At 40.9% G+C, this 14671-nt stretch overlaps 1 protein-coding gene across 1 annotated transcript in view; it reads right to left on the reverse strand.

Moving 5' to 3' along the window:
• The window catches only part of cd2ap (CD2-associated protein), a 48911-nt gene extending 35117 nt beyond the window's left edge, over nt 1-13794 (reverse strand). The window contains exon 1 of the mRNA XM_070987847.1: nt 13478-13794. Coding sequence (XP_070843948.1) covers nt 13478-13481 — 4 coding nt within the window. The 5' untranslated portion in view covers nt 13482-13794. The remainder of the gene's footprint in view (nt 1-13477) is intronic.
• Between the last annotated feature and the right edge of the window lie 877 nt (nt 13795-14671).

Below are 14671 nucleotides of genomic sequence, written 5' to 3' on the forward strand. Positions count from 1 at the left end.
CACACACCCATGCACACAGACACTCAACACCCAATGAACCATGTCTATACTCACAAACACAGGTTAAAAACATGGAAGACAACACAATGGTCACCACTGTATTTGTTCTATTCAACAATGTTAAAGTCATGACCCAATGAAAGTGAGAGGCGAGGGAGACTGAGAGGCTACCTGGCTGCTTCCAGTGCAGCAGGTTGAGCAGCCACTAAAAATAAGCAGGCTGCAGAGGACTAACTGGTAATGAGGTATTTTACTATGTGGTGTGGCCCTTTCTTACATGACTCAGAGCAGAGAAACTCCACTGACAGAGCTGGCCTCACACCAAACGCAGCCAAAACAAAAACATGATGGGTGCACCGCAAATTGACACACACACACACACTCACACACTCACACACTCACACACTCACACACTCACACACACACACACACACACACACACAGGGGCAGAGTCATTCAACACTATATTGGTCAAGCAATGATAAGACGAACTGCTTTAACACTTGGCTCAGTGTTGACTGTTGGCATATGTGTTTGTGTGTGTGGCTCCATTCTCCCTCTGACATCACCAACCTTGGCCCCAACACTTCACCAGCCTGGGCCAACCTCCAAGGAGAAATTGGCCCCGACCAATGATCTCAGACCAGCCTTTCCCTCTACATCAAACACTCTGCATTTAAGCCTTTGAAAAGAGGATAAGAGGAACAGTGGTTCAAGAGGAGGGAGAAAGTAGAGTGGAGTGCCTGCCTTGCCTAGCTGCCCGCTCCACTGTCTTAATGCCTGAGAAAAATCAAACAGAGTTGATTGATTAGCGATGCTAAAACCAAGCATGTAAGGGAGGACACTGCTCCTCATTATGCCATATCAAATTGGTGTCATTAGGATAGATTGATATTGTACTACATATATATATATATTACACTATATTGTACTACTAGATATACCTACAATGACATGTTCATGTCAAATCATTCACACCGTAATTACAAGGAAATGAGTAGGAAAACCTGATCACATCCACCTCCCAGTTGTACATCTGAGTCAGGCATATGGGGAATTTCTGAGGGCGGCCGTATCTCCCACTTAGTGAACAGAACGACAGAAGTGTCAACAAACCTGCAGCACAATGACTGTAAAGGCTCTTGATTAATGCGCTGAGCAGCTAATCAGCTATCTCGCTGTAAAATGACGTTAGCAGTAGGGATGTCCCGATCACGTTTTTTTGCCCGAGTCCGAGTCCGACTCATTTGATTTTGAGTATCTGCCGATACCGAGTCCCGATCCGATACTTCTATAAAACATTATGAAATGAACTAAGAGCAAAGAATAAGATCCAGGATGTCCCTTATTTTATTTTTTTTACCAATGGCTCTTTTTTAACATGTACCACTTATGCACAATTGTGCCTACATGCAGTGCAGTGTATTGTAAACTTCTATGAAGTAGCTTGAATTACAAGTCAGAACAGAACACAGAAATAAAATAAAATTTTCTTCACATTCGGAATAGTGCAACATTAAGTAAGGGATAATGCCCGACGAGGTGTCCATTATCAGAAATTAATGGACGACACGGAGGTGTGAACCACCCGACGCGAAGCGTCCGATGTGAATGAATGGACTTTGCTTTCATTTCTGATAATGGACATCTCGAAGGGCATTATCCCGCTTATACCATGGTCACTTACAGAAGAAATAAATATTAAATCAATTATTAATATGTTAATGATGTTTTTTACAAGAAGCGGCTGAGTGGACTATTTGATATCTCTCGTCGTGACGTGTTGCCAAGGTAACTGGCTATGGCCAAAGAACCTGCAGCTCGGTCGGCCACAGCTGTTATATTAGGCCTAATTAGTGGAGGGAAGTGAGATGATTGCTTAACGTTATGTTACGTGATACAAAGTATCATTTCAGAGGGCAAGTGCACCTCTTACCGCTTGTGTGTGTCCTCTACTGTCTTGACGTTGTGATAAATAAACTGTGAAACAACGTATGTTAACATATGTTCTGAGTTTCTGTTGCCACGGTTACCAAATATCATTTGAGCCAGCGCAATAATTTGGAACAATCAGGCGGAACTTTTTTATAAGTGTCCACAACACTTTTTAACGGACACCCTGCAGCCAATCAGAATCGAGTATTCACCTAGACCATGGTATAAAGACTCAATCATCTAGTATTAAAACAAATAGCTGTTTAACTTAAAATAGGCATCAAAATATCAAATGCAAACAAATGAGCAAATAAAAGTGACTTTTATCAAGTAGCCTAAGGCCAGTACTGTGCGTTTTGGAACTGCACTCCTAACTCATATTCTCAGTGCAGTGTATTGTAAACTGCAGTGCAGTGTATTGAGGGGTCGTATCAAGTTTGTGGTGTTAAAAGCAGCTTTGTCCTTGCCACCTCTCGAGATCCCGAGCTTCAAAACAAACTGCTGCGTGCTGCCGTGTTCCGCTCACGCGCTGTTCAGTGGCGTCTGTCACAGACACAGACCCGGCCTGTAAACGTTGGTAGTTAATAAATACTATTTTATTCTCATTTATTTTTAAATGAAAATATATTAGCCCATATATTGTAGATGTGATTAAAAATAACAACTAAATATATATATATATATATATATATATATATATATATATATATATATATATATATATATTAGGGCTGTCAGTTTAACACGTTAATTAGATTAATTAATTATGCTGCAAATTAACGCGCTATAAAAATTCAAGCAATTAATCATGAGTGGCAAGTCAATGCACAAGCATTTTAAATTTGGCCCTTTGAGTGACCCGTAGGCTGCAGTGGCAGGTCGCATCTTACCTGCGCCACTGGTCAAAAGCAGGGTGACAACAGACATGGATGCGACACCGGAGAGCGAGGCAAGCCTACTTGGACCTTTGAACGGCAAGTTTATTTCTAAAAAGAACAAAGACGGGACTATTAACAAGAACGCAGTGATTTGTACCTTGTGTAAAAAAGAATTTTCCTATCACCGTAGCAGCTCCAGCCTGAATTATCATTTCAACGCTAAACATGTAGTTGCTGCTAGTGCCGCTAGCTGCCTCACGGTAGCACCGTGAGCTCACTCCGCCAACCCACACTTGCTGAGTTAGGAAAACGAATGAGCAAAGCCACGACAGAAAAACTGACAAACTCAATCGCAAAGTGGGTTGCTGCTGATTGCAGGCTGATTTCAATCGTGGAAGACGAGGGCCTAAAAGAGGCGTTTCAGATAGCGTCATCTGACTCTAATTTCCAGCTACCGTCGAGAACTACAGTGATAAAAAGAATTCACCAGCTGTAATGTGAATGTCAGTGAATTGTAATGTCCTAGAATTCAAATTCTTTATTTGGGGACCTTTAGCAGATATGAGATTAAAATGCGATTAATTAGATTAATTAATTACAAATCCTGTAATTAATTAGATTAATTTTTTTAATCGCCTGACAGCACTAATATATATATATATATATATATATATATATATATATATATATATATATATATATATATATATATATATATATATATATATATATATATATATATATAATTCATCCGATACCTGATCGGGACATAACGTCTGATCCAATCGAGTCTGCAGTCACGCGGCCCCGATTTCCAATCACGTGATCGATCGTAAACCCTAGTTAGCAGTGTACTTTTCCCTGTTGAATGTTTGTTCGGTGGCTCATCCAAGAAGCTACGGTGCAGGACGAGATGTGTTCATGTTTGCAAGTTAGATAAGATGAAGATGTTAGCAGAAAGCTAATGTCAGCTGCTGTTCAGAGCCTGTGGTTCTTTTGTTGTGCAGCAGCTCCTGTCTGGCTCAGTGTGACTGTCTGCTCTGCCTGCAATAGAATGCTGTGATTTGATTGGCTGTTTCTAAATAAGGTCTCCATCTAAGTCGACATACCAGAATGACAACATCCAAAGCAACACTTTGCAAAGCAACAAGTATAATGCAGGGTATTTCTGAAGGTGGATCCCTCTACCAATTTCAAAAGTGCTTTCTAACAGCTTGCTGGATTCCACTGAATTTGGGACCCAGTGCTTTTTAGTAAATTTGAGTAAGATCTCCCTCCCCTGCATGCCTCTCTGGGTGATCTCAGCAACTCTCTTGATTTTGCAGCTGTCAAACTGAAACTGCCCAGCAGGTTGATACATGAAAAAAAATATTATTCTGGTACAGTGACTTCCCCGTCAGACACGTCCAAAAAACAACCTTTTTACTGCAGCATTTACCTGACCACATCAGTCCCACTATGGTCACAAGCACCATCGTGTATACGCATGAACAAGGTAATAAACTGCCTAAGCCACAGTTTGTTGGAGTCCAGGCAGACATTATGGATCAGGCAGTGACACCAGGCTTAATTTACTTCCAGGCGAGTAGAGTGACACTCGTCTCCTCTCCGCCTCTGTCAGTAATTGGTCCAGCAGCTGTCCAGTTACAATGAAATCACTTTCCCTTAAGCAAAGCAGATCAGCTGTAGATATGACTATATTTAAGATCATAAACGAGCCAGTACAAACAGTCTAGAGACGAGGTGCAGAACAATCACAACACAAACTGAGCAACACACAATAAACAACTCAGCAAGGACCCCAGACAGTAATTTGGGACTATCTGTCCATATAACCACAGGAAGAGATACGGTCTGCTACAGTAAACAAAACACGAGGCAATGCTGACAGACATAATCATACTCTGTTGAGTTAATTCAACACACAGGGCGGTCCTCATCTTCCAGATGATTGCAAGTGGAGCAGAAGGACTCTGCAACCACACAAACACACCCTGCCTGAGGAACGCAGGCCAGCCAATTCAGTGTCACTTCTGAACACACATCCCTACACAGCTACTTATAGTTTATGTTTTAGATTTTGATTGATAATATAGTGTTTTACTTAAAATATAGTTATCTTCAGTGGGGGCAAAAGGGCAGCCATTTTTTTGTCTTTTTAAAGCATTTTGTTAAATGAACGCTGTACTGTGGAAACAGCTTGACAAAGCACAGAACAAAATCATTACTGATATGATGTAACATAAAAATTACGTAGGGGAAACAGAAATCAACTTTTATTTATTTATTTTTTGCAATTAAGTCCAACTTACGGCTACAAAACTTGGAGAGGAAAAAAAATCTTTTTGGACATATATCAAAAACTGCCCATTCAGCTTCCAACCTTGTGTATGGGCACACCTGCACCCCTTGTTGAAAACAGGTTCCCTCAACTATGAAAACATTTGTTGAGGTATTTGCTTCAAAGACTGGAAACGCATAAAATTTGAATGTGTGCAGCATTCATTGAAGAGCAAGAACTGGAAATGACAGGCAGCACTCAGCAGTTTGTAGCTAGTTGATGCAGTGACTGAAAAAGAGACCCATGTAATGTTACTGTACATGACATTGCATGGCAAGCTGAAGGAGGATATTTATAGACGAAGCCTACTGATTCATGTATTATGATCCGTAGAGACGCTGCCGTTACTGTGGTGGTGGAGTTAAACTGAACACATTTTCACAGTGAAAGCTGAGATATTTGGGTTAATTACAATGTACTTTTATTCTAATAAAATTTAAATCCTTTGTATACATTACAGTTATTACGCGGGTATAAAGGTGTGAGGCAACCACAGTGATCGAGGCTTGTTTACTTCCATCTACAACTTCAATTGGTGTATATTTGAAACCTTTGTTTAAAGAGACCAATCTGACTCAATTACGTGCTTTTTGAGACTTTTGGTAACTGAGCTCTGGGGGTAGGAACAATATGTCTCCTCTTTATTTTTATGTGAGGACACGCAATGCACACAGATGAACTCTGATGCTCACTTCTCTAGGAGTCAGGCACCACTCACCACTTCTGGCTGCTGCTACTGAATGAGTGCAGTGAGTGATGGGTGTCGGCCTGTGAAATGCCAGCAGAGGGGCAGTGGACAAAGTCTTCTTGGTTTGTTCCTCAGAGGAAATGCCTTTCTAAACACACTTCCACGCAGCCAAAAACAGTCAGTGTACAGGTGGTTTGTGTGTGTGTGCGTGTGTGTGTGTGTGTGTTTGTGTGTATGTGTGTGTGAGGAGCAAACTTCCTGCCAGATTCTGGCTTAAATAGTTCTACTGATTTATGAAGTAGCAGAACTGAGATTTTTTTTGAGTAATGACAGTGAAGAAAACAAAATAACCTGGATTACAACTATCCAAGGTCAAATCACATCAGGGCCTTCAATCAGGGTTTACAACCTGAGGTTTATGCAAAGGTTGGAGAACTACTTCATTCATCCAGTGTTGGCCACTGTCCCAGGAACAGTTACACTCCCTTAACAGTGACATTAATACAAGCTTATTATTGAGCCCTTTGCAAGAGCAGGAAGCTAACTGGCTCGCATGCATGTCTCCCTGGCAACCTTTGTGTTAATGAATGAGTGGATGTGGGTCGGCAGATCTGCGGCTCATTCATGGTCTACCTGATGTCAGAATGTAGAACCATAAAATATGATGCTTCCATGCTGTTATTGGTGCCACACATGCAGAGCCCTTAAAAGAAGTGTGTGATGTGGAATGAATTACATCACACTTTCATTTAAGTTTGGTCTTGTCTGAACACAGTGACGCTATGTGGGAATAAACATTATAAAGATCTGATGTACAGCTTTCCAAAACAACACCGTCATCGGGCCCAGCAGCAGCCTCACCGCACAGCCAGAGTTGTTCTCTTGTCTTGCCATAACTGCAGAAATAGGTCAAAAAGCTAAGTGCTATGGCCAAAAGCACATCCACTAAATGGTGTGCTGTCAAGCAGATGATGAGAGAAAAAAGACTGTACAAGCACGACATGAGATACACAACCAAGGGATGGTGGGTGTCCTGCAGCATTGCTACAGCTCCGTGGAGTTAGTTAGTTCCAAAAAGGGGATTGACTTCAGTAGTGTTGAAGAGGTTTGGTTACAAAAGATCAGATGTACCAGATGATTTTGTAACAACAAAAGGGTGCAATAGAATTATTTCACCACCCCAAGGGGAAGCGTGCGGCTGAGTACGAGGAGATCTTAACTGCTACTGTGAGTTCTAAACCAAGCACATGAATTATCTTGTTTTTGAAACATCAGCTCTAGTTAAGATATTTGTTATATTCTAGGCTGATGCAAAGCAGTTAAATAGTATCATCAGTACTCAGACCTTTATTTTTGCTTTACTTTGTATGCGGTATGATAATAGAAATGTGATGCGTGTTAAAATGCAATTGCTGATTCGATAATTGACAGTTTTGAGCACTGAGCAAAATAATAAAGGTGAGAACAAAGTTTAGGACTTGTGAAACGTGTTAGATAGGTGTCGGATCCTCTACAAAACAAAGTCTAGTCTGCCTCTGACTTACAACTTCTAGAAATTTAATGACAAATTTTACAGCCATGAGTAATAAACCACCCCACCACTCCAGGGACTTCAGCAGTTTCTCCTGCTGCTTCTTGTGGCAAAGATGTGGACCGAGACGTGAAATGGATAAAACATTTCCATTCACCAGCCGAAATGCTGTGTTTGACTGAATGATACAGAGATAAAGAACAGTGCCTGGCTCTTATAATGTACGATAAGAACCACATATTTAGACTTCTTCAAACCACACTGCCATGTTACATCCTGGCAGATTACTTGGTATTACTCACAGTTCTACAGACCACCAGCACCAAAGGAAAAACAGAGTTAACAATCTCTGATGACGGTGTCAGAAGAGTTGCGAGTGATAATGATAGAAAGAAGGAGTGAAAATAAAGGAGGAAAAATAAAGGAGTGCACATGAATACACACTAGGAAACCTTCTATCTTTCAGTGACACCTTGGTCTTGGGGAGTGGCAGCTGAGCATTCCTGACATATTTGCCGTAGCTCAGAGACATGAGCGAGAAAGCTACAGCTAAAGAAGTGATTCCTTGACACTTTGAGCTAAAACAAGCTCACTATGTACGAGTATGCAAGCATACACCCTGTCCACAACTTGCTACCACACTGTGGTGGAGTTATTTGTTGCTGTTATTGCCCTTGATTCAAACCTTAAACATTATTTCCTCTTACATGACAGTGCTAAGGATGGGGATCGACAACAGGAACCATCGAGAGCTGGTTTAAAACTGTCCCATCCATTGGAATTGTAGGGCTTCAAGCTTATTAATTCCTTTTATTGACGACAGCCTTTTTTATGACAGCTGCGCATTGCAGAACAATGGCGTCAAACTCAGGCCTCTCTGATGCTGGAGCCCTGTAACAAAGACAGATGGGTTGAAATGTCTGTAAAATGATCTTTTCAAGTAAGGGTGGAAACACTAGCATTATACTGAAACAGCTTTCTATTTAATATGGGCTTAAATTCCAGCAATGACCTGACACTCTATGCACAAGTGCTAGTGCTTCACAAACAAGCAGCATGTCCATCACAGACGGTAAATATCCTGTTATAATAACATTACCGCCATGCAGGTAAGCTTAGCAGACTTTTTCTTTGACTAAGAAAGCCTAACTGAAGATAAAGCTGTACAGTCTGTAATTTCTTCCATTTTAGATGATGACAGGCAGACTGTTGCTACAATTAGCTCTCTGCCTTCAGCCAGCTCAACTGAAATGTATCAAGAATCAATAAGGGAATGGATAAAGAGAATCCATGATGGCATTGGTATAAATAAAATCTTAGCATTTCCCATCCCTAGATGCAGCTGGTACACCAACACACCCTCTGGATTACTTCTGGAAACAGCTAATGTTGACATTAAAAAGTGGAAATGTTTTTACAATGTTTTAAATTTTTCCTATAATCAAGCTCATGTGATTATATCCAGCTGTATCAGTGAGTGTGGTGGAAAACTTTAGAATTTATCACAATAAACTCAAGCAATTTTAAAAAATACACACATATCCCTGCATGGATCACGGCCATTTATGATGCAAGTCCAGCTGGTTAATACAAACTTTAAGCTAACATAGCTAACAACTTGATGCAGGCTTTACTGGGTAAAACAATGGATGATTATCACTCTAATTTCAGCCTGGCATCAGACCTGCAGAGCACTGGGGGTTTTTTCCCCTCAGTAAACATCTGATTGTGACTGATTACAGCAGTTTATCTCTAACAATTCTTTCAGAGCAATGCTGATTATTATTGCAAAGAGAAGAGATCAATCTGTCGTGCTGAGCTGTATCAGACATCTCGTCTCACTGGAGTTAATAGCACGACTGTCAAAATTGGCCAAAAATGACGGCTGATTATTCCCTCTAACAAAACATAGGTTCCAACCATTCAAATATCAATTTTTGTGATTTATGTCCATTAGAGGGAAAAACAATACAACGATAACAACAGCCTTTGTGCTGCTTTGTTATGAATGCCTCTTTGTGTGTGTGCGTGCTGTCTCCTCAGCATACCTACATCATGCCCAGTCTTGCTTCGAGTTGTGTCCCTCTTATCAGATACAATTTATCTTTGTTTCTTCTCCCCTCAGTGTTATTTTACTAAACCCACATAAGGGAAGAAGAATTAAATAAAGAGAGTGATTCAAATACTCCTCACTATTAGGACCTAGGATTCAATCTGAGAATTTCACCCTCACCAGACACATTCTCAAGTCTTCTAAATCAACTTTATTAATTTCTGTGTGTTGTCCTTACTTTCAAGTGTACCAATAACACTCCTGGGAGTGCACAGCAAATCCTGCGCTCACTTCCTGTCTGTGTGACGGGTCGAGGTTCAGCAGAAAGGAAGGAATTTCCAGGTTATCGTTTTCCTCTCCTCACACAGTGCTTCCAGCTAAAGAGTTTGTACAATATGGGTCTTATATAAGCCAGTGACAGACAGGAGGATGTTGCAGGGGAGGGAGAGAAAGGAAGAAGAGGGGGTGGGTACTCAAGGCCACGCAGGCGAGCTGACTGCCAGGCAGACTGTCTAAACCAGTGTGCTCTCTGTGCTTCTCTCAGTCACTCAAACACACAATCAGTAAAGAGGAAACTCATAACTGCATTCCTTCCCACTGATGTGAGAGGTAGCTGATATGAAGGGCAAAGTGTTACCCTAGAGAAATCAAGTGAGAGCGAGATGAGAGAGTTATTGTTGTCTAAATAAATTCTCCTGTTCACCTTAATTTACCCACGGCACTGACACTGAAGATAATAGCTCAACGTGCATTTTGCGCCAGTACCTTGGCACACATTAGACACGCCCGGAAGCTAAGTTGGGGCAACTAGATAAATGCTTGACAAATTACATAACCAACTGTTCTACGGGACCACTGCCATGTGCTAACAATGGCTGTGCCTGTCAAATGTCAGAGGTCATGTCGTGGAAATCTGAGAGGAGATGTAAGCATTGCATATTACAGACATAACACAGGAAACTACCAGAGAAGACATTCATGCTGTGAGAAAAGAGTATGTGAATAATCGATACAAGAGTCATATCAACATCTATAGCTTGTTTTATGGGTACAATCTGTGAAGCAATTGTATACAAAAGGACAGCTCTACCAAAATTCAAAACACAAGTTTGGAAGCTGGTATAAAACTCTAAAAAGAGGCAAGATATACTGTTAATGTGAAAAGTGTGTCTGAAGAATGCATCAATCTGACCAAACTGCCATTGCCGTGGATGCCACAGAGTGTGGCCATAATGTCCCTTCTCCCATATGACCAGTTTGGCATAGCCTGTTTGAAGTGGCTTTTATACCCTTAAAAGAAAGTTGTAGATTTCCTTATTTAAAACTACATGCAACACAACAAGCAAACTCACATTTCCCAGTGTCTCTGTCATCAGGTAGACATAAGTAGCACAAAATTTCTCCAGCTCCATAAACATTAATAGCTAACGTGCTAGCTACCAGGATGTTGCTGCACAGTGTTCGCTATCTACGAACGTACATAGACTTTGTATCTTTCTGGGAGATCTGACTTGCTGTTGCTATGTTTTTGTGTGTGTGGGGGGGGGACTTCCACAGTAAATCAAATTTGAAATGAAAAGGTGTAAATATGCTCAAATCTGCCTGACATGTCCCCTCATTCTGAATCCAGTGAAATGTGTCTGGCTAAATGCATTTGGTATTAACTTGAGTCTAAGCAGTTCTTCATTCAGATTAGATGTGACAAATGCATGCTTACTACTGAATGATTATGATCTAATCTGATATTTTACAAGACTGAAAAACACAGGAACAGTGTAACTGCAGACATATGACAGAAAATCAAAGGGAATACATGCAGAGTTCCAGCAGTGCAATTTCACATTTGAAGACTGTGATCAAAGGTGCTCATTAGAAGTGTGCAGGCCAGTAATGATTGTTTCATTCATCAGTGTTCAGTTTGAGATATTTGTGATATCTATGATAATTAATCTTGTGACTTTGTGCAAAATTACATTGAGTATAATAATAAATGCCTTTTTACAGAGCCAAGCTGGGTTATTTTTATAAGTGAATGAACCTTTAAGCACCAGATTAACCAGGCTAGGTAAACTGACCTTCATCAGTTAAGTTGAAACCAGGGTGGGAAATAAAAACAAAGCACATGCTGGTAAATATTGGTTGAGGCCAGTGAGGTTAATATTCAATCAGACATTTTGGCACAAGTCCAGTCTTTTTGGGTTCAGTGGAATCCTGCAGTGAAGTTGGCTAATAAAATAGAAACTGGGACATCCCTTTGGTGGCCTGAGGGTTTAAGAATTTATCCATGTAAACACAATGCCCCCAGTCTAGCTGGGAACCTTCGTTGCATGCCATCCCAGCTCTCTCTGCCTTAATTTCCATCTTCCACTGTACTATCCACTATCAAAATAAAAGCAAAAAAAAGGACCCAAAAATGCAATACAAGATAAAAGATTTGCTGCTGACACAGATGTGGGGAGCAGACCAGACAAAGCACTGGAATGTTCAAACACTTAATGCTACAACACAAAATTCCAGTTGGTGGATTTTAGCCAATCAACCACTAGAAGGCTGCATGTAGCCCCAGTCAAGTTCAGAGAGAGCAAACACAGAATGTGAGGGGCGCTCTCACACAGCGAGGACATGTTCAAACATATCTGAGATACACTAAGCAATGAGCCACCTGAGGAAAGGAATACCAAAGAGCATTACAGTGCCTTACAAATTCATGTGAACCTAGTGTCCCATAAATGGACACTTGTTAAGAAGTTTTTGAGTGAGTGTCAGATAGTTTCTAAGTCCATGGGATATATAATTTTTCTCCTAGGTTCACATTTGAAGAAGTCCCAAGCTTGTTGTATAATGATCATCTGCACTGTTTTTCTTATTCTCTTTGCAATTTACATACAGTGTTAGTTTCATTTGTCATCCACATCTTTACTGTGGTATCACTACAGTTTTTAATACTAATTCTATGCAACAGTGCATGCAAAGCAGTTTCGTTTAAAGCAGTTCTCTTGACTTAGAATGTCAAAACCACAGTCTGCAACCTTACACATCTGAAGGCTAAGCAAAGCAGGGCTTAAAACCTGTTTTACAACATAGCAAAGTTCTTGAACAAGTCCTACTTGCACACAACCACACAGACCACACTGCACTTCTCGCAGCATGCAGGAGGCAGGCTTGATACAAACAAATGTCAGAGTTTCCTCTATATTCAATGAACATGACCATCACAACAACCATTCTCTCTGAAGAAGTGACAACGAGCATCACCCACTTATGGTGTCTTTTTTAAACTCATGCATACAGAACCGAATATAGTCACTTTGAACTCTGTGGTTTCAGTGAAATACTCTTTTTAGTTGTTAGCCAAAAGACCCGAATTTCCTTAAGAATTAGATTCATTTAATACCCTGTGTTAAGGATGGGGTCATCGGTGCCCATAAGAAAGGAGCCCTGGTCGGTTCTGGTGGCGAAAAGTATTGTGTGCATTGGGATGTGGGAACTTACTGTAAGACTATCATTGTCATGGAAAGAATGTATGTCATGACACCCTTTCCCTTAGATCAAAACCTAAAGCAAATGTCAGAAGAGGAAGCTGACCTATACTATCAGAAGAAGCTAACTTTCTGTCTGGAGTTTCCCGTCCGTGAAGTTATTTCGACTGCAGAGAGTCCAAATTTGTGATTACATAGCACAGCCAGAAATAAATAAACTGGGAATTTCAAACTACCAGGGTAGTTTTAGACCCGTCAGTGGTTTTACAGAGGCCATGTTGACATCAGCTTTAAGGTAGCTCATGTTAACATTAGCATTAGAACTGCAGCCAAATCCAAGGATGGAGGTGGCGTTATCCAGTTAACCGGACAGCTAGCTGGCTAGGCTAACCAGCTAGCTAACTGGCTTGCTAACTTTAACTCCTTGCTGGCAAAAGCAGATAGCATGATTTATGTCACTGACACTTGGTTTAATGCCTTACGCGTGTTCGACTTGCTTTGTATGCTGAGTCGAAAAGAATATAACATATAACGTTAAACACAACACAGGCGCCACATCATGGAAAACTCACCCATTCCTGTCCTTCACACCGCCTCGCAATCAAACGTTGGAAATCTCTTATCCAGCAGCTTCACTGCTAGCTAGCTACTAGCCAGGTAGACGCGTATAATCAACCACAAAGTGTTTTTTTGTCGACTCACAACCGAAAAAAGAAGTCAAGTGAGCCGTAGATCCATTCGTCCCTGCCCCAGCAGCAGCAGCCTCCCGAGTTCTCTCTTGGTGGTGCTTCAAGATTATTGTGCAGGAAGTTAACCAGGAGTCTCCACCTTTCTTGGACTTGCCTCCACGGCTTGCTGCGGGCTGCCTGCTGCCACCAAAATCCAAAATAGCAGGAAACTTCGCGATGTTTCAGAGAGGACAGTCCCGCGAGAGGAATGTTTAATGGAATGTTGATTCCCCCCGTTGTATTATTGGCTCACTCAGCAAGTACAGTCACTACTGTATGTGCGTGCGCGCGGGCGTGTCGGTGAGAGCGCGCGAGAGAGAGACTCACCCGAGCTCCTTTTCAAATTTGTGGTGATTTTATATTGAAGTAGTGGGGTTTCTGGCATAATTAGGGTGTGGGAAACAGCTCTACCCGTAGCTTTATAAAAAATGCAGTACAGACATTATCAGCACTCATATAAGCTGTGAGGGCTCTTATCCATAAGTCTAAGATGACGCTGCATGATTGAGAGTGCCCTGCCTCCAGCTGATGTACTATTACTTATTAATATGCATAAAAAAAAACTGCACAATATAAGCTTAAAGTGAAAAATAGATTTAAAGTATACCAAAACAAGGTGTTAATTTAAAATATATATACACATATCAGCCAGATGAGATGGTGGGATAAAACAGCCGCAGGTGTTAAACCAGCCTGGATGATGGTGGGTTATACCATGTAGAACAATGACAACATGTGGTTTTTAAGGCTGGCTTTGATGGTGGAGAGACCCTTCTAAAAGTAAGCGTCCAAAAAAACAAGGACAAAGGAAGGAAAATGTTCTTGAAGTGGTTGATTTGTGGAATATGGATTAAAGATATGATAAGAAAGAGGATATTAGAAAGCTATATACTGTATACATGACAATACCTTAGACTACATAAGTGATTTTTGTAAAAATCTGTGCCAAAGAAGTCCACTAATGTAACTCTGATGTGTGAGCTATACATACAGCATAAGCATATAAGGATGAATAATACAGTATAATATACATAATAA

The sequence above is a fragment of the Chaetodon trifascialis genome, chromosome 19, assembly GCF_039877785.1.
Source record: "Chaetodon trifascialis isolate fChaTrf1 chromosome 19, fChaTrf1.hap1, whole genome shotgun sequence".
NCBI lineage: Eukaryota > Metazoa > Chordata > Actinopteri > Chaetodontiformes > Chaetodontidae > Chaetodon > Chaetodon trifascialis.